Raw genomic sequence first — 25301 nt, forward strand, 5'->3', positions numbered from 1 at the left:
GGAAATCCTCTCTTTCAGGAATCTCATCTCAGTAACTGTCTGGTTTCTAGGGAAGAGCTCTGCCTCACAACCTGCCTCAAACTAGACCTCAAGGCTGAGAAGAAGCATTCCAGCTTTGGTGCTGTTCTGCGCCCAGGACCTAGATTATACAAAAAAAAGATTTACTAGGCCCAATGGTAGCAGTCATGAGAAGTGGACCTTTATCAGATCTCAGTGACTTTCTGCAACTACCCCAGAAGAGCATGGGTCTCTGGTCCAACAAACAAGAAGACTGGTGCTCACTTGGATGATGAGAGACACAGGAGTCTAATGGGGACAGAGGTTCCTGTTCCATATTTGACACTGAACACATTATTTCCCCTATCTGCAACTGGGAATATTATACACCTCTCTGTTTCATTTTTTATGAAACATGTTTTGACCAGACACTTATTTAATTTAATTTTAAAATGGGATGGACATTTGGGTCCAACCTGGGAAAGAACAAGCTAAAAATATTTACATAAGAAAGATGCATTAAAGTTGGTAATGATAAATAATTTCGAACAATTTGTGATTATTTTCAATAATTTGTGGAGTACAGCAGAGGCCCTGGAAGACTAGAGAGGGGCAAACATAGCATCTATCTTAAAAAAAAAAAAGGGGGGGGGGAATAGAAAGACCTGGAGAGCTACAGACAAGTCAGGCTACTTCAGCATTTGGAAATGTTCTGAAACAAATTACTAAAAAAAAAATCAGTTTATAAGCACCTGAAGGACAATCAGCTTGCAGAAACAGCCAACATGGAATTCAGAGGAGCATATCATGTCAAGCCAAGAAAATTAACTTCTTTGGGTGGGTAACGGGCCTAGTAGATAAGAGAGAAGCTGCAGAGATGGATTTGCAGTAGTAGCTATTGGCTGAGCACTGTAGCTTGTGCCTAAAGCTGTAACCGTGTTGGCTCAGGGCAAGTGAGGTGCTGCATGCAGTATGTGATATCTTGTTGAGGTTTGTGGTAGAGAAACAATATTTTATTATTTACAGGAACTGATATAAAAAACTACTTACAGTGAAGAAGTATTAGTCTTGTCACTGCCCCTCCAAGGGTCTGGGGCCCAGCCTTGTTTTGTCACACAAGGAACTTCCTGCTACCTCACCCAGATTGTCTCCTAGGATGTCACATTTCCTGGATGCTCTGTTTCCAGGAGGATTTACTCTATTTCATAAGTCATCCATTACTCTGGAAAAATCTTTTTTTCCTAAATTTCTGTCTTCTAAAAAAACAAGGTGTGTGTCTTGGGAGGCATGTGGTATGCAAGAAAATATGGTATCTTGGGAGAGAAAAGAGTTAAGAGGGTCTAGGTGGTGGTAGGCTAACTAGTCCTTCCACCTAACAGTGAAGGCCTGATATTTAATCTTCTCCCTCTAGCCTCTCCACAGAACTAGATGACACCTCAGAACTCTTTTAGCTGTGATCAACTTTGACACCCAGCTTTAAAAGAGGTTATACTTTTTCCCCTGCCATTTTTCTAGCATAACTGGGACAAGTTTACTAGGTTCCAGGAGATGCTTGGCAGCCTACTAGAACAAACACTAACATTTTTCTGCCTTTGTTACACTGAAGTGGAAAAGAGTTTGCCACCTTGATACTGCTTCACAGTGCTCCCTCAGACCTTTGAAATTCCTCTAATTAGGATATACATGTGCTTCCAAGTGTGCATTTTTCATAACACATCTATTACCAGAGGTCAGCCCTTATTTACATGAAAATAGGAAACAAGAAGGAAAGACGTAATCAGACAGTGGTATCAAAAGGAAAATGTTAAGAATGGCACCAGCAACAAAAGATTTTACCCCTGTCCATTGAAAGCTCTTGATTTATTCATTTTGTACACTTGTAAGCAAATCACAGCAGAAAGTAAAATGCTATCAGAAACTTGAAACAGAAGGGAGCAACTGCACTTGGAGTTTAATGAAAGCCTTGACAAAGACTACATGCACAGTGACTTGGTTACAGAAATCAAGGACCCCTCTGGGGTTTAGATCCTGTGTTCAAGAGCTCTTGAGAGCTCTTGAATTTCATATGGAGAACAGTCTTGGTATGGATAGCAAAATTCCCAGTGTGCAATTGAGTAGCATCATTGAGACCCGGGAGGAGCACAATGGCTGAGTGAGTAGAGAGGGTAATTAGACATTTGATGTTGTTGTTATTGTTTTGTTTAGTTTTAATTTTGTACACTTTTTGCACTCCAACTTTGAGAAGGAGAAGCAACAGAATTTCAAGCCTGCTATTTCTCTCTTTGATTACAAATTAAATAGCAGTTGTTACTGATCTCAGCTCTGCCCTGGCAGGAACATCTTAGCTTAACTCTGTGCTGGGTCTTATACGAACACATCCCAATAAATAGCACTTTCTACCTGGTAGTGATAAGGCTGTACATCTGATAAAAAAATGGAAGGATAATGACAGATTATAAATTCAACTGCTGTTCCAGGGGTGGTGGAGCTGGGACCTCCATTGGTGTAAAAAAATAGTAGGTCCTTCCATGGATCAATGATCACTGACAACAGCTGAGAATCTGAACTGAAAAGTGGCACTCAGTGAGATGTCCAGAGCAACAACACAGTTACTGTATACTGTTTTGGTGGAAAACGGCTGCTGTGAGGTATATGGTCTTTATGGCCCTTCTTGATGAGGCGTGACAGTTTTCCTGAGTGTAAGAACAATGGAGAGAAAGAGTTGTGGTCCTCTTTTTTTGATGGTTCCAATGCAGGTCTTAATTTTATGCGTCTCATCTAGGTATTTCTGGAATGAGCATATTCAAAACACCTAACGAGGCTGGGAGCTAGACAGAGATTTTTTTTCCCCCAAATAGAATGAATGAAAGCAGGGGATAAATTGAAACACAAATTAGACAGGGTGACTAATTATTTCAAAAAGAGGAAAAATGTATTGAACTACAGACAACAACAACAAAGAAGCATAAACTCTTTCTTAATCCCACTTTTCCTTATAAACCCTTCAAGCTTGGATACAGGAAAGCATCTCTGTTCAGGAGCGTACTTAAGCATGTGCTTATCTTTTTAATACTTGCCTAAGTCCCATTGACTTCATTGGAATCTAAACACATGCTTAAGTCCCCTCCTGAATTGGGATGACATTTAACCAATTTATGATGGAGTAAAATGCCATTCAAGAGGTGCTGGCAGCCAAGGGGCCATGAATTTCTAACCTCAGGGTTGAATGCAAAATTACTAACCAAGACACTTCAAACAGCTCCTCCCTCCCTGTGCCCTAGTTTAAAATTAAGTGATTTTGCTATGGCTAACCTAACTTTCAACTCCTAATTTTTTTTAAAGGAAAGGAAGGTCAAGCTGTACATTTTGCCTGTCAGCTGTAACATCCCCCACACAAATGAAGCTAAAAGGATTTCAAATGTAATTAACTTGTAGATACAACAAAATCATTAGCTTAGTTGCCATTATCTGTGTGTTATAATGAAAGCATTTGAGAAATCCTTGTATAAAAGTGTAAGGGTTTAGGAAGTATGCTACAGCTAAAGGGGCCAACATGATGATAAATATAGCATTTGTCAATCACAGGCAACCAGTTGATTTGACTTTATCATTGCAATTTTTTTTTAAGTAACTGAATATCATGCCTAATACCAAAAGCTAGATTCAGTCAGAACTATGATTAGTGAAAGTCAAATTGTTTAAGGAAGATACATTAAACAGCTATGTCTCTCCTCGTTATGGGATTACACAGTCCATATGGCATATAATAGTTAGTGATGCCGTTTGTGACAGTAGCCTACATCCTTGTGCTATCTTAAGGAGTTCCTGATGCTTTCCAAATAAATATCATCAACATATTTTAATTCAAGTGACCTCTAGCTGTGAAAATGATCTCACGGGACAGAAAAGACAAATTAACACCAGTTTGTGTCTTAGATTCCCTAATTAACTGATCTTTATTGCAGATGCTGGAGAGAGAGAAAGAGAGAGAGAGAAAGCAAATTGCCATATTCTTAACACATGCATCAATACCTCAAGTAGTCCACCCCCTCTACTGCTGGTTTAGTTTCAATTACTCAAGTAGACGTGTATCTTGAATTCTGACTTTGCTACAAAAAATCAGAGTTTCAGTGAAATTACTTTGGAAATATTTTACAACACGATCTCATGAAATCAGAGCTCAATATAATTAGCTAATTGCACGTGAATTATAGATGGGAAATTAAGGGGAGGTGTGTGTAGGGGGGAGTTGTAGAAGAAGCTGAGCAGAAGAAACACCATTATTCCAAATCAAAGTCCCATTATAAAAACATTCTGGTAAAGTGCTTTGGGATCAACTCAATTTACATTTCTCACAGCAAAACCACCTGCAAGTTCAAGGATATTTTTTTTTTGGCAGTCTCTGCAGTCCCATGCCAGGAAACCAGCTAATTGTAATGGTAAATAGCAGCTAACACCCTGAGTTCCATACAAGATGTTTACTTTGTCATGTTTTTGGATGACGCAATGCCTATTTACTAATAAGAGTAAGAGGTTGATACAAAACTCTCATTTTGCAGTGATTAAAATGGATATCTGAGCTTATTATTATCTATTCCACCCCCCCCCCCAAGAATAGTGAAAAGAGAATACAAAAAATAATTATATGATTAGTCAACTTTTCAAAAACACTTAGCATCTATCTGTTCCCACCAAAAATGTGGTCACTTAATTTGCCATCCTAAATGGCTGTTTTGAAAACCTGGCCACCTGACTGCTCAGGTGCAAGAAAAAGCTGGTTTGGTGCCCACTTCCAAGAGATGGTTTTTGGCTGTGAATGCTAAGTGGAGAGAGATTCAGCAGCAGAGTAAGGTTCCTAGCTTCCTACCAACTCTTCTAGGTAGCTTAGGTCATGTCCACTCTGTCTTACTGCCCTGCCCAGAACCAGTGATGAGGTTATAAGCCCTGCCTGCTTGCTTTCATTACATGCATACCCAAACCAAACAGTGAGGCATATACAGTTTAGATGGGTCCATAGCATGCACCAGCCCTGCTGTCAGGCTCACTGTCTCAGGAAAATCTAAGATGCATTGTCAGAACCACTCTAAGCTATAGATAATGCCTAACTGCCAGGCTTGGGTGCACAGAAGAAGAGCAAGTAAGTAGGACCCATTTCCTTTGTAGTGGTCCCAGGCATGGCTAGGAGGTGGGATAGGCTTGATTGGAGGCAGCTCCCATCTCATCATGTTTGTTTTTGTAGGTCCCATTCTTAGCCACCTCCTTTTCCCATGCATTGCACAGGGGGGGGCTGGGTTCTGAAGATGGCCATAGATTACATTAGGGACCAGGGCTTATGAGAAATAGGTGCTGCAGTGCTGAATGTGGCAGCTCTCAAATCCTTTTGTGGATCTAGCTCTAGGTTTTTATATATACCTGGTTCTACTTCTTGCTCTTGTTGGTCAATAACCATTAAAAAATCTGGTATCTATGAAATCCCCTTGACTTCTTGATGGCTAACTGGGTTTAGAGAAATGTCTCCAGATAATAGTTGTTTGCCCTTTCAACAGTCCTAAAACTTCTTATGCCAGTTATTTTCTCTGTGTTGACAGGAATCAGGGGCAATACATCGGCACTTATAGACTCTGCATCCTTCTTTTAATACTAGGTGCTTGACACTGAATAACAGCCCAAACACTTTTCTGCTTTTGATATGAAGCAATGTGTGTCCTTTGATATAGGATTTTGAGGAGAAATGTTTTTCTGTTATTTTATTGGCTGTGGGCTAGAAAAATCATGGACTTTTGGCAGGTCATTTTCTGAACTTTGAAACTTTGGCAACATTCCTTTGTTGCTTCAAGGAGAATCCAAGGTCATTCCTCTACCGGTGTTTTGCACTTACAGTTGTGCCACGATGCTGAATGCAATGTCCCATAAGACTATGAATAAGATGCATGGGCATTACAACAATGTCAAATTCAGAAAAAGTGAAGCCCAAATCCAGACAAGGTTCTTTGCTTAAATCCACACACACCAACTGCTGAAGCGTCCTTAGCCTGATGAAGGGTTTTTGAATCCGAAAGCTTGCTTAATAACTATTCTCCAACCATTTGGGTTGGTCTAATAAAAGATATCAAATTCACCCAAGGAACCTTGTTTGCTTAAATCCAGGCATCTATTTATTATGGATGTTGCTAGGGGAGCTGGAGTTTTTTAGGGGAGCCCCCACATTTCATGATTCCTGTTTCTGCTATGATTTTTTCCCAGATCCATACACTTCATGAGAGGTAGTCCTTACAGTTCTGCCACAGAGGATTCATTTCATATTTCCCAAGGTCCAGGCAGTGCCCCCCTCACGCCCTCTGAAGATCAGTTATAACCTAGTCTAGTCCCCCATCCCCCCAATCTTCAGTGCACATAACCACCAGGACATATTTGAGAGAACATGGAATATAAGGCTCCCTTGAATTTAACATGCACCCACATTTTCTGATTCCATTTAAGAAAAAGGACACTGCCAAATAATGGCATGTTTACAAGATCTACCCTCTATGGAGCATATAGAAGCTTTTAACTTTTTTCATTTTTACTTTAATGTAAGACGGGACATTTTAGATTAATTTTTTCATTTAAAGGTGCTTCTTATCTGAGAAGGAATAAGGTAAGAGATTTACAATAGGACCCCAGACAAGCTGCAATAAAGAACCAGCAGATTAGAAAAGTACAGCTGAATTAGTTGTGGCCCATAAGGGAGATATTGTGCTAACCCAGTGGCAGCTCTTTCCTCTCTTTTTTGTCACATTGCTACTGTGTATTTCATTTTCCTACTAAAGCAAAATATAGGGATTCCCTCAATTAAGGAATAATTGAGAGTAAGAAATGAAAACTGCAACTGGATAATGATTACATTAATAAGTTGTCATCTTTTGGGTACTCTAGGGTCAAACATGAATGGAGGAGTTATTATCTGCCAGGATTAACACAACTCACCCACATCAATTATAAATTGCAATGCACACACTGCTGAACTCCTGGTGCTCTCATGTTAAGCTAGTTTTGTAACTTGCAGCACACAGAATCATGCTTCCAAATGCTGGGGTGAGAATTCAGTTAAAGGCTAAACCCTGTAGAGAAGAGGCATGGGCAAAATAAATATAGCCTGTAGCCATGTTTTGCTCACATGGTGAATCTGAAAAGTCATGAAATTGGACAGTGCTTTCTTGATTTTGGTCTACAGCTTTGTTTCACATTGTAGAGGGGGCAATAAGTTTTCCCTCCTCCACCCAGAGCATATGAAGTATAGGCACTTACAAGGTAAGGCTACAGCGAAGTAGTGATTCTGAGAATCCTAGTAGTGCTTAAATGGTGAACTTATGTGGCTTTGAGGGTCCCTAGCAGAGAAATGAAAGCTAAATTGTCAGATTTACATAGATGCCCAAATCCCATGGAAATCTAATTAGGCATCCAAAAAATATTTGAAGCTCTGGGCTTCTGTAACTTGTCTGAAGTAATACAGGGAATCTTTGGTAGAGCTGTAAACACCAGCTTCACAAGTAAGTACCCCAATTAACAGGTTCTTCTTTTGCTCTGCATAGGGAAGCATCAGAAAAAAAATTTAAGCCTGCCCTCAGTTTGAGGGAAGAGAGATTAAGACGAATAGATATTTGCTTCTCCATCACCCTAAACAGAAGGAAATGCGAGCAAACCATTTCCTCAGAAGACCAGGAATAGTTCTGTCATCAGAACGTGACAGGGCAAGGTTGGACCTAGGGTTAGATCTAAAAGGAGAGAGATAAGAGAGATGCAGCAACCTGTTGCTTCTGAGCAGTGGGCAGTCATGATATATGTACACAGAAGACCACACCAAAAACCCAATGTGTGAGTTGAAAGTCTACCCTGGTCAGGCTGCACCCACAATGATCTGAAAAGGGGTTGGCAATGAACAAGAAGAAGACTATACCTGTAGAAATCATCATGCTAAGAATATGGAACAAAACTGCGCTTAGGAGAAGTTTCCCTGGACTCTTCATAAGTCTCCACACTTCATAAGCCTCCACCCACTATATGGACATCAACCAGCACACTGTTGTCTCTCATTGAGAAATAGCTTTTTGTCCTCTACCATACCATTGTCCACATCGCCAGAATGAGCCAGGACTACCCTCTGGCAAAAAGAACGGTAGAAACTAGCGACAATGCTGTTGAATGGAGCTGGCAAGGAATTACCCCAAGTGAGGAGTTAGCATCCGGCTCTGACTACAAATGACATACATGGCGGAGCTTGAACAACTTCTCAAGAAATCATGGGACCTCTATGCAACTGACTAATGTATTTGTCAGGAGACGCAAACCATGGATCATCTCCTGAGATGCCCCATACCACCACAATGCACTCCACAAGAAATGGCAACACAAACACCAGAAGCAGTGGCCTGTGCAGAATATTGCGAACAGACCATATGGAAAGGCTGGATTGAAAACGCGATGAAAAAGAAAAAAAGCCTCCACTATTTAGAGTTATAGGCATGTCTACACATGCGCTTTAATGCATATTAGCCTATTTTAATGAACATTAAAAGCATGACTAAAAAATGTGCTCTTTAGTTAATGCGTATTAAAACAGGTTAATGTGCATTAGTGTCACTAAATCCATGAGCACCTTTACATGAACAGTGAGGTTGCTCTGATACAGTGTAATTACAGCGCGTTGGAGCAGGTTTGATTAATCAAATCTGCTGGTGTGTGATAATTACCGTGCTCCCACTGACTCCAGCATCTCGTGCGTCAGCATCCTTGCACTTAAAAATGGTGACGGGGGAGCTTTAACTAAACTAACTCCAGCATCACATACAGTGAAGCTGCTCCGATGCACTGGACTTCCAGTGCATCAGAGCAGACTCAATAAAATCGAGTCTGATATATGTACATTGAAAAATGCATTGAAAAATGCTGGCAGGGCACTTTAAGCTAAAGCTCATTTGACCTGCTTTGGTTCAAAGTGCCCCACCACAATTTTTCAGTATGGTCAGACCGATACACATGATGCTTCAGGAACTTTTAATTAGTGCAGCTCTTGGAGCTGAGCTAATTAAAGCATCCCCACATCCTGGAGCATGTCTCTAAATGCCTGTAGGTACTAGATTTAATACACAGTAAATAAAGTGTGTTAATGCATGTGTAGACATGCCCACTCTTCCCTAGGAGCACTCTTGCTAGGAGCATAAAAATTCAGAAATATCATATGGATGAGTGTTCTTCTGACCTTTCCAGGTGGTTTCTGCAGACTTAAGAGATTTGAGCGTCTTGGTGATATATCAGAAAAGCATCAGCCCTGGTGTCACGGCAGGGTCCTTCAGGAGGGCCATGATCTCCTCAAGGCCCTCTCTCCGCGCTAATCTGGCCCAAGGTCACCCTCCATTCTCGCCCGCCACGTCTTTGCTCTTAAAGTAAATGTAATAGGGAGGCTGCCTTGCATCTCCTCGGGCATGTAAACTCCTGGACCCCTTTGTAGGTCTCCCCATACACTGGGTGCTACTCAAGCACCCTAGCCTTGTGCTGCGCAGGGCTCCTACCACCCCTAATATCACCCCCCAAGCCTCGCTGATGTACCTGATGTTGGTGTGTCCTTCTCCATGTAGTCTGCCCCCTCTCTGGGGTCTTCTCTCACAAGGCGCTCCCCTCTCCGGGGCTCGCAGTGCCCACCTTGGGCTTCCTATATACTCTGCCCCCTCTCTGGGGTCTCCCCTCCCAAGGCACCCCCTCTCCGGGGCTTGCTGTGCCCTCCTTGGGCTTCCTAAAATGCTGCCCCCCTTCTCTGGGGCCTTCTCTAGCACTGCCCCTCTTCTCTGGGGGCCTCTTCTACAAGCATTGTCCCACTCCAGGACCCTTGTCCACCTTGGGACTCCTGTCTCGAGCCTCCGGTCTTTCAGGCCCACCGCGCTGCTTCCCCTTTTACAGGACACCGTGCTGCTATCCCCTTTCCTTGGGGACCACCGCAGCACCCTGTCCTTCTCTGGGGGCGCTGTGCTGCTAACCCTTTCTGTCTGGGTCCACAGCAGCACCCTGCCCCTGTCCTGGGTTTTTCCCTGCAGCGCTAGCTGATTACCGGGCTCGCTACACCCATCCTGGGCTTCTCAATCTGGCCCCTCTTGGGCCTCTCATATATTGCCCCGTTGGGCCTCTTATATTGCCCCTCTCGGGCTCCTTGTGCCCGCCTTGGGCTTCCTAGTAGTGCCACCCCCTCTTTGGGGCTCACTGTGCCCCCCACTGGGCCTTTTCAAATACACCCCTCTCAGGGCTGGGGTCTATGCACCCCTCACACAATCCAGGGTCTCAGTTCCCCGCCCGCAACCCACTGGTTGCACTTAATTGCACCCCCACTGGCACACAAGCTGCACCCCCACTGGCACTAGGGCACCCCCCCCATGGGGTCCCTATGAGGTTCAGCCGCTCCTCTCTGGGCTTAACTGACCCCACCACTCTGCCCTGCAACTCTCAGGGCCTAGTGCACCCTCACTGGTGCCAGGGGCCCCACTTTACCATGAGCCCCCCCTATAAGGCCTCCTCCAACCCCTACAGCCTCACCCAAACCTCCGGTCTAATATGTAAGCCGAACATAAACTAGAGCCTCCTGGCTGTAACGCAAACATAAAGCCCCCTGGCTAAACCATAGTGCCCAATCCTCTCAGGACTATCGTGAGCTGTACTTGCAAGTCAGGCTTCTTCCCATATCTTGGCTGAGGGGGCTACTGCCTCTCCAGCTGCTGGCAGGTACCTGCCAGCCTAGCCTCAGTCCTGGGCTTTATAAGGGCCAGGCCCTGCCTCCTACAGGCAGCTGGCTCTCCTTAGTTGCCCCGGCAACCCGCAGCTGGGCTCGTTACCCTGGCAACACTCAGCTGGGCTCGTTATGCTCTGCCAGGGCTCGCTCGCTCCCTGGCAGTTTCTCCTCTCTAGGCACGGGGCACCCTAGTGCTCCGTGACACCTGGAAATTCAGAGTTTGCTCAAAATCTTGGTTTTGGAAAGAAGCAAGGTTCAAGCAAAATTTTTTCAAACTGGATCAGAATTATTCTGACTAGGTTGGAGCATGAGTTTTTGACAGTCAGTCAGTTTCAGATGGACAACAACTATGCATAAATTTGCAGTGAATTTGGCAAACGATTTCAGCCAAAATAATGTGGGAGAATTTTTTAAATGGTTAAAAGGGAATGTTTTGGGAATAGTAAAATGTTTCATCTTGACATTTTCAAAATATTTTAAAAAAATGTTTTAAACATTTTTTCATTTAAAATAACTAAGCTAAATTAAAGAAAGACAAATAAAAGCAGTAGATATCTAAACAAAAATAAACCTAACATTTCATTGTGGGTTAAATGAAATGTTGTGGACTGATGACAAAATGAAACAGTTAAGGGTTTTGTTTTGTTTTTTCATTTTACCAAAAACTCCCCAAATTTCTGCTTTGGTGCAACCCCCAATTTTTCTCCATGTTTTCTGTTCAGCCACCAATTTAAGAAATCCAGTAGTTACACAGCTCTAATTTTGACCATTGCTATCATTCCAGACTGTCAAAAAAATTACAATGAAAACAATTGTTTTTTTTATAAACTGATCTTCTCCTTTGAAATCCATTAACAGAACTAACAGCTGGTTTGTTTGACCATCAGGTTTTTTTTTTCAGCTTTCCCAGAAGCTTCTGACTGACATGTATTTGCTATTGAAGATGACTTATTTCTCTCAAGGACTATTGTTTAACTACAGAAAAAGAAAATCTTCCAAGCTGTGTAACAACTTTTCTGAGCTTGACTTGCTTGAACAAACAAAAAGAAAAAGGCTGGATTTCAGCAATAGCAGAATGAAAGAGATACTGGGAGATACAGGGTCAAAGTCTCATGTGGGATAAGTTGATGTGGTTCCATCAAAGTGAAAGGAGATTATCCCATCTGACAGTCTGGCCTGTCATATGAATTCCTGTGAGAGAATACAAAAAAGAAAGAAGCTTATATTGTGTGTTTTGCAGCAGCCCACAAACTGTTAATATAATAATCAGGTAGAGAGCAGGTGGGAAGGATCTCTTTAATAACAGTTTGACTGCTTTCCTGACCTAAAATAAGGGCAGAGTCAGGAAGGGGGAACTTGTCACTGAAAGACAGTTTTCTGATGTATCTGTTGGGTAGGAAAAAAAAATGTTAGAAAACACAAGAGATGGGATGCCGAGTCATTCTCTTGTTTTGCTACCAATAAAGGCCATATTTATTACAAGAAAATTGAAATCCTATTGATTTTTCTTTTGATATGATGTGTTTCAAGCTTGACATTTAAACATGAAACTCTGAGATCTAAAGTTTAATCATTTACTCCCAGAAAAATAAGTTTTGGATCTGTTGAGTGAAGTAGCATGTGATGTAAAAATTGTATTTCATAAAAAAAAAAAAGCTGTGACCCCTCCTCTCAACCAGCCACCCACTGCAAAATGTCAAACTACTAGTCTGTTCAGAAGCCTGCTTTGGCTAGTAGTAGAAAGCTAGGACAACTAGCATTGCATATTTAATACAGAGCTGTTTCGATGAAGGTGTTTTTTGAGGAAGAATACCCCTTCACAAATGGCTGAGGGGCTGTAAATCACTTCTTTTCTGCCTTGGCCCAGCCCCGGGAGGAATATAGACTAGCTTAGTATCCTGCAGTGACATAGGCCAGTACCAGAGGCTAAAGAGAAAGGATCAAGCCCCCTGAATTAGACAAATGAGGGATATTCTGCCCATGTAGCCACACTGTACTTGAGCCTTTTTGTTTTATAAAGCAAGCAGAAAAGAGACATTATACCTGTAAAAAAAATGTAAAAAATCTTCCTTTTTCTAATAATGATAGTACGTTCCTATTTGTGGGCATGTTGCAAATGTGCAGGTATCTTTCAGCCCCTATTTGCTACATAACTTAATTGTATTCTATATACATTAAACACACCTGTATTTGGTATCTGTAAATCAATAAGCTTGAAATGCAAACACGCAAAAATTATATTCAGCTACATGCAATTCTGTAGTTATTGCAGAAATACAACATATTTTGCTCAGATATAGAAATCAATGTGTTAGGCACACAAAAGAATCTGTAATAGTGCTGAAAGTCTTGAATTTTGGCCTTTCTAGCACCTCATGTTTAGGGGATTTTGTTACTACGCTACTCAACATGATTTGCTGCACTTCTCTACTTGCTAATGCTTCTTTCTTTGCTTCATCGTCTCTATTTATCATACTAAAAGGACAGCACAATGGGTTTGCTCTAGGTATGATCAAGTTCCTGTCCTTGCCAGCCTGCTGGATGTAGAAAACTGGTATGAAAATGGGATTGTAATTGGTTGTGATATGTAATGAATCTGTTTATTTATTTTAAATTCCTCCTTATGTTGCACATAGGCATTTTAGGCTCAGGTATTTTTCATCTGTCATCTTACAGGTGGCTCTGAAGCAGAAATAGGACTTTAAGAAGGGCATCCATATTTCACTGAACAAGCTGGCAGGCACAATGGAGGACTGACTGGCATGTATTATTAATGGTTATTATTATTTCTCTAGATTCACAGATTTGCTCATTGTTTCACAAAATAAAGATGGTCCCTTCTACAAGAAATTTATAGTCTGCGGGACAGATTCTGTTACTCTCACTTTGAGCAGCATATTATTTCACACACAGTCCCCACTGATTTAAATTTGTGGAATCTGATACTACTCACTGGGTGCATCCACACGGGATGCTTTACTTCACAGTAGATGAATCTGCTGTGCAGTAAAGTGTCACCATCTACATTTGAAGGGGCTTACTGTGCAGTAAATTAGTCTACTGTGTGGTTAGTTTGCTACCTGCAAATGTAGGTAGTAAATTAACTGTGCTGTATTTACTGCATAGTGCTGTACATGTAGATGCTGACCAGGAGCAAATTTGCTCCCATTCAACCCCACCATCAAGGGGCCACCCTCAGACTTGCTCCAGGGAAACAGGGCTCAGAACTTCTGCAGCTCCAGGGCTGGGGCAGCCCTTTGCCTTTCCCAGTCTGGCCTTCAACTCTACTGCAACTGTAGGCCCTGTGACACCTGCTGCCTACCTCAGGCCATCAGGTTCCACAGCAGTGGCCCTGTGCTGGCCACAACAGGCTTCTGGACCCAGGTGCTGGCCCCCAGACCAACCCCACCACCTACCTGCCTCCCAGGTGCTGTGTCCCTGTGCTGCAGGCACCTGCTGAGGTCTGGCAGCACCCAAACTGTTGATTGCAGCCTCTGAAGGCAATTGAGCGAGCCATGCTGGCATCCTCCCCAATGCCACACACAATGTCCCAGGGGCCCAACTGGTCCCAGGATGAGACTGCAAATCTTGTGGCACTGTGGGGTGATGCCAAGTTCCAAAGCTAGTTTGCCCATGGTGAGTACTCCAATGCCTACATCTCTGAGGCCCTGGTGGGCTGCATGAGAGAACGTGGGCATGACTGGTTGGTGTGGCACTGCAGCATGAAGGTCAAAGATCTTCAGGCTCAGTGGGCCTGCATCACTGACCACAGCCTTTGGTCAGGGGCTTCCCACAGGATCATGTCCTTTATGCAGCAGCTGGACCACATCTTCACACCCTGGGACTCTGCATGGAGCTGTGCCATGTTCTCCAGCCCTGGCAGCCTCCCATGGCCTCTGCCACAGCCTGGCAGTGACGACAAGTAGTCAGTGAAAGAGGGTCCCTTGGGGCAACAGGAGCATGTCCTGGCATGTTCCCCACCCCTGACCTCATCCAGCAGCTCCAAAAGCCTGGGCCAGTGGCTGCCATGCCAGGTCTGAGTGTGCAGCCCCACCCAGAGGGCAGCCTGGGTATGGCACCACCTGCCCTCACAAGCTCCAGCTCCTCCCCGGAACGGGTCACTGCCCAGCCAGCCAGGTGCCATGCCCCTACACCCCAGGAAGCTAGCAGGAGCCACACCTTGTTGCCACCAGTGTGGCTGGTGCTGGGACTGGGGCTGCCAGTGCCCCCTCAGCTAGGCAGCCAGGGGCATCTCATATGCCGGGAAGCACATTGAAGCCTGTGGCAATGTTCTCAGCCATGGGGGCATGGGGCACAAGTACCCCTCCAGGTGGCAGCACACATTGCAGGGACTTTCCCGAGGTATCATTCAAGCTCAGGGTCCCACATCAGGTTCTAAGGTGCTTCTGGGGCACCATGGCAGTCAGCAGAAACAGGGCTGGCACCCCTCTGTGCATGCAAACAGCTCATCACAGTGCACCCAGGGCACTCTCACCAGGGGCACACTTGGGGTGCAGGCCACATGTGGGGGTGGCTCTACCCTAAGCCGCTTCTCCAGAGAGGTCCCCTATGGGGAAAGCTGGGCACCACCAGCTCAGCGTCTAATTTGGCCAGGAGCCCCACAGACCTGGGCAGCATGGGCCTGGCAGCATGAGAGGAGGCTGCCTGGCCTGCAGGAGAAGAAAGGGGGAGTGGGTCTGGAGTTGTGAGAGAGTGGGGAAAGCAAGCTTCCTGTGGCGAGCACCAAGGGACCCACCTGTCCCTGCAGAGCGAGTGGGGATGGTGGGCTCAGCTGGCGGCTATCTGTCCAGGGCCTGCCTGGCTAACTTACAATGGTCTCTGGGCACCTGTGTGTACATAGAATCTTAGAAATGGTGCAAACAAAGACGTTCAGATTTGGGGTCTAAGCACAGAGGAGTAATTAGGGCTGTGAGACTGGTTACCATCTCTGTGGAGCATATTGAAAGGAAGTGGATCAGGAATGCTTGGAGTCTTATGCCATCACCCCTACTCTTCCCTGAATGAACTAGGCGAGCGCTGGACAGCAGTCATATACTGCTGGCATTTTATCCGGGAAGTTGTTGTTAGGCCATGTAGATGGTTTGCTGTGTCCTCCTTCCTGTGCAGGTAACACTCATCCACGAGCTTGGTGCTTTGTCACATTCCAGCAGAAGTTTTGTCACTTACTAAGACTGAGGAGCTGGTTACACCACTTTCAGTTCACATGGTATACTCTCACACCACATGATTAAAAGGTTCAAGTTCATTTTCCACTGCCAGTGGTCCACCAAGTGATATGCCATTACACAGACCATTGGACCTAACTTAGGCTTTGTCTTATCATAGGAAGGTCTCAGAGAAGACTTGCCTGAGTATACCCCACTTACCTGAGTCTGCTCATCTGCTCCTGAGCCAGATCTTCACCTGTGAGGTTGTTATGGACTTTTGCCCCAGCAGCCAGTGCAGAGCTGCTGAAGACCGAAAGCTCCAGAGCAAGTTCTAGAGATGCCCAGATTCTGGCTGTGAAGAGGGTCAGCAGACTTAGATGAATAGGATTTGGGTAAGGCATGATCAGTCCAGCCCTTGCTGAGACCCACTGCTGATGCAATATAAACAAGCGCTTAAGGGCTCAACTAATAGATCAGATTATGAGCAATTAGTATTGTCTATCCTGCCTGTGTATATTATTACACTGTGGACACATCTACATGAAATACTTATTGCAGAGCTTAATTATTAGCTCCACAGTAAACATAGCATCTACCTGTGCACCCCTTTTAGAGTGCAGGAAACTAATAAACTCTGCAGCAGGGTAGTATTTGTAAATTAATAAGCTCTGGTTCAATAAGTTTATTGCCGCGCATTAATGCCATGTGTAGATGTGCCCATTGAGTGCTAGTTAAGAAAACAGAATATCTAAAGCCAGCTTCTACATAAGGAATATCTTATAATTCTGAGCAATGCAGTGGCCAATTGCATTTAAATTATGCCCTTTCACATTGTGGACTTTCTGCATTTATTATTTTTTAAAGATAAGGCCATTGAAATTCATATGTGTTCACACTTTAAGCTGTATGTGTGGTAAATGCTAAGGGTTTGCAATAAGCTCAGGAAATCAGCCAGTTCAATATATCATTACTGCATGTGGTATTGTGGAAGTACTGCACCTTCTACATCTCAGACGCATCTATGAGATGCTGACTGCACAGTTGTTACTGCACAGTCATTTAGTACTTGCATACCCAAATACTAAATGACTGCTCAGTAACTGGTGTTTCTGCACAGTAGCATCCCTGCAAAAATTCCTCATGGCACTGACTGTGCTGTAGTTCCTAACTACTGTGCAATAGCTTGTTACTACTATGCTGTAGCATTGTGTCATGGTTTGTGCCATACTGACACTACTGTGCAGTAGTATCGAGCTACTCCACAGTAATATGAGCTACTGAACAATCAGCATCGTGTGTAGATGCAGCTCTCACAAATAGAAAGTTCAGGTTTTGAGGATCAAATCTGTGATCATCCTTTTATTGAATTTCATTTCTTTAAAGCAATTTTTTTTTAATTCTCAGAAGATCAGTTCCTTCTTCTTTCCTTTTATTTAGGAAGATTGAAAAAAACAAGGAAATGTATCTTATATATTTGTTTCCTGGATCTAGGGAAAAATCCCTTGGCTGTGAAAAAGTCACACCTTGTGTACAGGAAGTTATCGGAAGTCTGATGTCAGAATTGCAAAATCTCTCTTTAAGGATGGAAACAAAAATAGCCATTTTTGTATTAATAATTTTGCAGTAGTAGGATTTAGAATCCCAAGTGATTCAAGCACTTTTGCAAAAGATAATAAGGAGACTATGCAATAGAGGTGCTCTAGGAATGTGACCTGGCATTAAAAAATATCCAGAATACCATCTACCAGCAGTGGATGCAACTGCTGAACAAATGTCATCTAATGCTTGTAAACCTTTGCTATATATCACTAGATTGCTTGGTATCAATCTGCTGAAGAGGGCATTAGTAAAAAATACGCTCAAACAGAATAACAGACCTAGAGCCCAACTCTGACCTTTCTCCGAAGGACTTCAAACAGGCATAACTTCACTGGCTTTCATGGAGTTATTCCTGATTTGCGGGGGGGGAATCACTTCATAACATAGAAAAAATATCATTTGACCAGTGGCTGAAAATGCTTTACTTCAGAATGATAGAGATCTTAGAAAAATAGAAGGGCCCTCAGAAGGTCATCTAATACAAAACACTGCTCCATGAAGTTTCATCCCTCTCTAAGCTATTCCCAGCAAAATTTTCTCCAACCTTCTCTTAAAACTTCCAAGGGCAATGACTCCACAGTCTCTCTAGGTAGTCTGTACTAATTCTTAACCACCCTCATAATGAGAGAGTTCTTTCTAAAATCTAACTGGAATTTCTTTTCTTGCAATTTAAGGGTGCATTCAGACAAGCACTCATGTGCATTTCCCCAAGGACATATAGCAGCAGCACATAGTTGTGCCACTGCCACTTGTCCCTGGGGAATGCCTGTGCATGCACTCTGGCCTGTGGCAAATTTCCCCAGGTGGGGTAGGGGAGGCTGGGCTTCCGAGGGCTCCAGCGGTGGTGATCCAGGCATGCAGAGCCTGGCCAGCAGCTGGAGTATGGCTCAGGCTGGCCAGGCTCCAGTTTCGGGTGGCACACATCTGCTGTCCTGCTTTTTTCTGCTACAGGTTTTTTGGACATAAGGATCTCCCGGTGTCAAAAAACCCCACCACCTTGCTAATTAGCAGTACAGCGAATGCCTGTATGTGTGGCACATACGGTTTGTGATGTTGCAGACAGGTCTGTAGAGCCTCAACCTGCATGTGCATGTTCACTTGAATGCATCATATGACTGTTACTTCTTGTCTTGTCCCCTGAAGCCGCAGAGAATGGTCTATCACCATCTTCTTTATAAGTAACCTTCAGGTATATGAAGACGGTTAATCTGGCATCTGAAGACTGTTATCCCCCTCAGTCTTGTCTCCTCTAGATTAAAAAACCTCAGTTCTTCCAACTTTTTCTCGTAAGTGATGTTTCCTAGACTTCTGATAACTGTTGTTGTTCTCTGCTTGGCTCTTTTTAATTTGTCATGGCTTTTTTTGAAATATAGTGCCCAAAATTAAATAGAGTACTCCAGGTGAGACCACCTCAGTGCTGAATTGAGTGGCAGAATCAATTCCCTTGTGATGAAGGGGAAGCTCATGTTAATACAACTATTGGCTTGTTTTGAAACCAGAGCACGTTGTTGATTCATATTCAATTTATGGTCCACTACAAGCCCCAGGTCCTTTTCTGTAATATTGTGGCCTAGTCAGTCATTCCTAGTTCTGTATTTGTGTATGTGATTGTTCCATCCTAAATCTAGGCTATTGCACTTGTCCTTATTGCATTTTATTCAATTAATTTCAGTTCACTTTTCCATACCTTGTGGCTATTAAATGATCAAAAATCTGATATCAAAGCTATTCATTCCCTATACCTTAAGAGTGAACTCTCTCTTCCCCCGGTATGAAAATCCTAACCAATAATATTGTAGCAGGGAAATTAACTGAAATCTACTGCAGAGAGAATGGCTGAGATGCATTTATTGCCTTGCCATTCCTAACACCCAATAATAAGGTGTTTATTAATGCCTTGACCTTAAATGTAATTTCTAAAAGAAAAAAAAATCTACTCCATTCTTTATTTCTGGGTGTTTTGTCCCTTTCATTTCCCGAAGAAAAAGGCTTTTAAATTATTATTGCTGCCTTCAACTGTAGTAAAAACACACATGGACATGCACATGCACACACATGCATGCGCGCGCGCACACACACACACACATGCACACATACACACACGAAGGACAGATTTCCAAATTGTTCAGTATCCAAAATCAAAGCAGCATTTGCAGAGAAGATAGCGTCCCATTTCATCTTTTCTGATTTTTTCAGGAAGGCAATCATTTGCTTCCTCTCCATACCTATAGCAGAATTTCAGGGAGCAGAGCCAAGACTCCACCCCTTGTCTACTTCTCCCCACAGCTGTTCAAAAGAAAGGAATAGCATGGACATGAACCCTGCTGGTACATCTCTTCTAATATTTAGGTTGATTTGGGGTTCACTCCTAGCTAACCTAAACCATATGAGTCGCTTCTCGCTGTCTGTGTCACCATGTTGCAACTGCACACCCAGTAGAAAGATGGATAGTTAGTGGGCAGATTCATTCCAAGAAGAGTTATGTTCTAGCCCATTTAGGAATAAGTTTGTCTACCACTTCTCCTATGTGCTTGTTTCCAATTTTTCTTGTGGAAAAGGGAGGAAGGAAAGATGCTAGGAAGAAACTTGGTTCTTGGTCCTGATGCTCTGGAGAATTTTGTGGGGGAAGGCTGGGTTGCTGCTGGGAAGGGAATGGTGGAGAATCAAAGTGTTTTTAGCAAAGGTAAGTTTGGGATAGCAGTTGGGTCTAACTCCAACCTAAGTAAGAATATAGGCAGTGCCACTAACTCCTTAGCTCCAGAGATCAAGAGGAATACAGAGACGTTATATCTTTGCTTCCTTGAGCCCTTAGTCTGTATGATCTTAGCCTGTACTTCAAACATTTTGCATTTAGGTAAGGATTCTTCTTTCAGGATTGGCACCCTCCCCCAATCTTTTTTCCTAACAGGCATGTGAAATGAGCTTATTTCTTTGTTGCATCCAGAGGTGAAGCACAGGGAATGTAATTAGCATTCCGGTGCTGTAGTTAGCATAATCAGAGGGCCAAAAAGCTGACAATGATAGCTGCAAAGCCATGTCCTAGGTCATAAATGTAATGGAGAAATAAATTAAGGCAACAGAACACATTCAGATCCAGAATTCAGACACAGCTGGTATCAGGGAAAAAAAGAGCCCTTCTTCCTGCTAGTTTATCATTCACACTTCAGTGATCTTTATGGAAATGACCAGTAAGTCGGGGCCAGATACAAATAGGCCCACTGAGGTAGTGTTAATACCCATTCTTATCAAATAGAATCACCATAGAACTAATCTTCTGCAAATTATTTCTGGGAGTTGACATTTTATGTACGCATTAAGGCTTCCTGGAAAATGGCCATCAGCCTGGAGAGAAGCACAGCTGATTTCCGTCAGATTTTGACTTAGTGTTTAATAAGCTAAATCTGTGGACCTCTTCTAGTTCAAAATGGATGCATCTCCTCAAAGAAAGTTCAGTGGAGGGAAAAGAAGAACAGAGGGCAAATAAAGGAGAAATATTATTGTGCCGAGAGAAATAAGATTATATGCACACAATACAGCCATTCTATCTTGCCCACTTTCAGTTTGCCTGCAAGCATCTTTTGAAGTGGCAATACATCCAATATTTTGGGAGAAAATAATACAGGGCATAGAAAATCTTCAGGATGCAATTGTCTGGATATCCCTAACATGTCGAGTCTTTTCCATGCTGAAGGCAGAAGTGCCATGAGTTTGGGAGGGTGAGTTCTCTGTCTGAGGGTGCTTCAATTGGAGCCAGTGAATGTTCATCACTTCATCAGGCTTCAGTTCTCTCTCCAAGTGTGTTAACTCCGAGGTAGAAGGGGCCATTTCCTCTGTTGGTGTAATGCAAATGGACAAAGTTAGATTGACTTACATTAATGAGGATTTGATCCAATGTTTCTACATATATTCTTTTTACTCAGGGTAAAAGGGCTCAGTCTTGCTTCCGTGACACTAACAGCAAGATTCTGATTGATTTCAAGACCAGGGCAAGGTTTTTTGGTTAGGAAGAGGGTGCGTGAATGTGACAAATGGAGTTAATAACTACCTACAAGGGATGCTTGTGTTATTCACAGTATTGTATGATGCGTTAAGAGATTTCTAGGCAGTCATGTATCTCACCATGACTGTTCATTTCTGCAACCCAATTACTCAGCACTGAGCACTTCAGAGTTAGCCTGAAAGCCAACTGTTAAGTTTATAGCCATAGATCCACCCTGCCAAGTTTTCTTCTTCCTGACTAGGAACAGAACAATGAGTGGGTCTTGTGCCGCATGCTGCATTGGAAGAGTAAGATTTTCTTACCATTTTTATCCTACAATCTGCTTTTGGTGACCCAGTGCTATTGTGTTGTATTTTGTCAGCCAAGTTGACTGATGGAATGGATTCATAATTCTTCAACCAATTACTGTGCAATCAGAAGAAAGAAAACTTGTCCTTGATGGCAGGGTAGTGAAGAAAGTATTCACCTTATAATCAGCTCTTTGTTTTTAATCACTGGAGATCTGGCTCAACATGAACAAAATGTGTGCTGCCAGACATCCCAAAAATGGAATAATAATAAAAAAAAGACGGATCCTGTCAGACACCTCAAAATAGAGGTTTGTAGAAAAGACCCCCAGAGGCAAGTAGTGTTGGAGGTGTCACTAGGTGATATCATGATTTCCAAATGAACAGTAAAGAAATCAATTCAAACAAAGTTGAATCACAGAGATTGTTATTCACCAGCTGTCTAAATCCTTGGTTACCTTATCTCCAGAGTCCCACAACCATGTGTTTGCTAAAAGATTAATTGCCCTTCAGGACTAATAGATGTTTTATCTCTATTTGGCAGAAGCTTTGTTAATCAGCCAAATACATGAATCTTAGGAACTTCAATCACTTCCTCAGGCCTGTTCACTCAGTTCTTTTCTAGCTGAATGGCTGCACTCTTTCTGGTACCTATTTTGTGTGTGATACATGTTGGCAGTTAGCAAGAGTCCAAAGCATTATGTTGGGCAAAAGCAATGTGTATACATCAGTATTTTTTACTTATTTCAAAAGGATGTTCGATTGTTCTTTTGGGGGCCAGGGTTCCACAGGACCTTAGTAGCTATCAGACATGATTATGGTACTTTACCAAATAGCTGGATTTTGAAAATAATTTAACATTCACTTAGGCACCAAAATGAAGAAGCCAGATTTTCAAATAGTGCCGAGTAGCTTGCATTGCTTTCAGTAGGGGCAAATTTCTCTTGAGAATCTTGTTCTATGCCAATATTATTATTTGACTCTATGATTCTGTGAATTCATATTCAGGTCAGGCCTAAGAGGTCCCATATTGAAAGGTAGTGTACAAGTTCTGAATGTCTAACCCAAAAGCTTGCAGTCTCAATGGATAAAAAGTGGAGAAAGGAAGTGTTAATATTGATAGAAAACCTAGAACGTAGGGCTGGAAAGGACCTCAGGAGGTCATCTAGTTCACCCCCCTGCTCTAGGCAGGATTATTTATATTTAAAACATCCTAGATAAATGTTGGTCTAACCTATTGTGAAAAAATTTCATGAGCAACCCTCTCACTCGTTTATCAGACACAATACAAGAAACATCAGAAACACCTTGACATGCCACAGGTAAATCAGGAGCACAAGTATGCTGTTGATGTTCTGCCACTGCAAGCACAGGAAGTAGTTGTTAAGTATGTTCAAGAGATCCAAGGAAAAGGACAATGCTCCCCAACTGCTCAGCTGTTACTGCGCAGTCCCAGTGGTGCACGGGTTGTTTAGTCATTTAGTACTTGTTACTGTCCAGTCCCGGTGGCACACAAGTCATTTCCAACCCTACTGCACAGTAGCAATGAGCTACTGCACAGCAGGTCATTGCTACTGTGCAGTAGCGTCAGCATCAGGGTTTGTGCCTGCCAGTGCTATATCAGTGTAGCAATGAGCTACCTTGCCATAGCTAGTTCCTACTACAGTAACGTACCATCTCATGTAGATGCTCCCAGTAAAGATGAAAGCAAAAACTTCCACAGTTTATGCCAATTTGACTATGGGGTAAATCCTGCCTAATCCCAAATGTGCCAATTGGTTTGCCCCTGAGTAGAGGAGCAAAACCTTCTAGCCAGAAATCTCTGGGTTTAAGTCCTGAAAAGATCATCAGCACAACCCAGTCAAAATCCCCAGGCTTGGCTGTGTCCAACACCCAGCGCTTCTGAAGGAAGGCAAAAAACCCCCCTTGTGCTACCTATCACAATAGGAGGGGGGAAAATCTTCCCTGGGCCCATGTAGCAATCAGCAAAGCCCATAACCCCAGAAGCTTGGGAAAAATAAATGGGTAAATGTAAAGAAAAGGCATAGAAGGATTAAGGGCTTCCCTACCCTGCCTCTCTGCTGAGTCCAGGAGTGGGCCAAGAAGCAGGCTCTGCCAACTTGATCCTGCTCTGCACATGCCAAATTGTGGAAACGAGGCAATTTAGCAGCATGACTGACCTTGAGCACATATAATTTTGCATACCCAAGAGACAGAGCCCAGGGTTTATGTTGGGGGGCACACCCAGAGATGCTCTAAGATGGCAGAGTGGGAGCAAGTAGGTGTGACATGCTTCTTAGTGAAAGCATGATGATCGGCATACAGGTGGGATAGACAGTCCCTAAATTCTGGGAATCTGTGGCAGAGCCAGGAGCTGGATGTATGTCTTTTGGGATCTAGTTCTGTGCTTTCACGCCATTTTCCTTTCACAAGCTAAGTCAACAATAGGTAAGTGGCAAATATTTTTCACTCTGTTGGTTCTGTCCACTTTACAATTTCTACTTGTTGTGCAATCAACAGTCTTCTCATCATTTATTGCATGTCTGGATGTGAGTCAGCTTGTTGTCATCGTCATAATTAATCCTTGAAAAGCAAGTTATCTATTTTATATACATTTGCATGTATATGTGTACATGTGCACAAATGCATGTACCATCCTTTTCCTACACTGGGTATCCTAAGATATACTTCAAGGTGTATTGAATTAAAGATCCAGTAAGAGTTTCCACATTCCACTGCCCCAGGAAACTGTTCTCACTGAGAGAAATGCTGCCACAGATCCTGTAGTTAAACCCTGCTCTTCCAGAAATGAATGTCATGGGCTTTGCATGTGGACCTGGATTGTCACCAACAAGAGGAAGAAGAGACCTCAGTTTCATGTTTCATCTGAAGGCTATTTCTGGTAACTCATTAATGATGTGAAGGCTCAAGACAACATTTTTAAATGCCTGGAGGCTTAGAGTGCCTCAGTTCCTTGGACCTAGTTTTTAGGCTGTGATTGTACAATACTTTCTGAAAATCAGGACTCCTCAGGGCATCTGAAATTGTGCACTCAGAATTTGAGGTACAGAGTTTCAATTGTTAATTATGAAAATTGCCCTGAAAATAATATACCCCTAGGCCAAGTCCTTAGTTGGTGTGAATCAGTCTTTCACCATTAAAGTTAGTGGAGCTGTGCTGGTTTATTCCAAGTAAGGTGTGGACCACTGTCTCGATTAAAAAGTAAAACACTCTTTTCAAATTTGAATTATACCTAACAAAATGACAGAAACAATTAAATAATGGTACTTGGCAGCCCTAATATTAAAAATGAATAGGCTGCCTTTTGTGCATTAATTACTATACAGACTGCTACTCACTGGAAAGTGATTGAATGCAAAAGCTGTGATGAATGTGTTCTAAATGGGTTTCACTTGACAGGGTATTTGCTTCCTGTCTGAAAATCCTTTGCCTGGCAATATGAAGAACCCATACAAAAGCCACTCTTCATCTGCAAG

At 42.9% G+C, this 25301-nt stretch overlaps 1 protein-coding gene across 1 annotated transcript in view; it reads left to right on the forward strand.

The window, feature by feature from the left end:
• Window positions 1–13551, forward strand: part of EPHA5 (EPH receptor A5) — a 386478-nt gene extending 372927 nt beyond the window's left edge. The window contains exon 18 of the mRNA XM_025215915.1: window positions 13427–13551. Within this exon, the coding sequence (XP_025071700.1) occupies window positions 13427–13436 (10 nt within the window). The 3' untranslated portion in view covers window positions 13437–13551. The remainder of the gene's footprint in view (window positions 1–13426) is intronic.
• The last annotated feature ends 11750 nt before the right edge of the window (window positions 13552–25301 follow it).

This window comes from Alligator sinensis, unplaced genomic scaffold (assembly GCF_000455745.1).
Source record: "Alligator sinensis unplaced genomic scaffold, ASM45574v1 scaffold320_2, whole genome shotgun sequence".
Classification (NCBI taxonomy): Eukaryota; Metazoa; Chordata; order Crocodylia; family Alligatoridae; genus Alligator; species Alligator sinensis.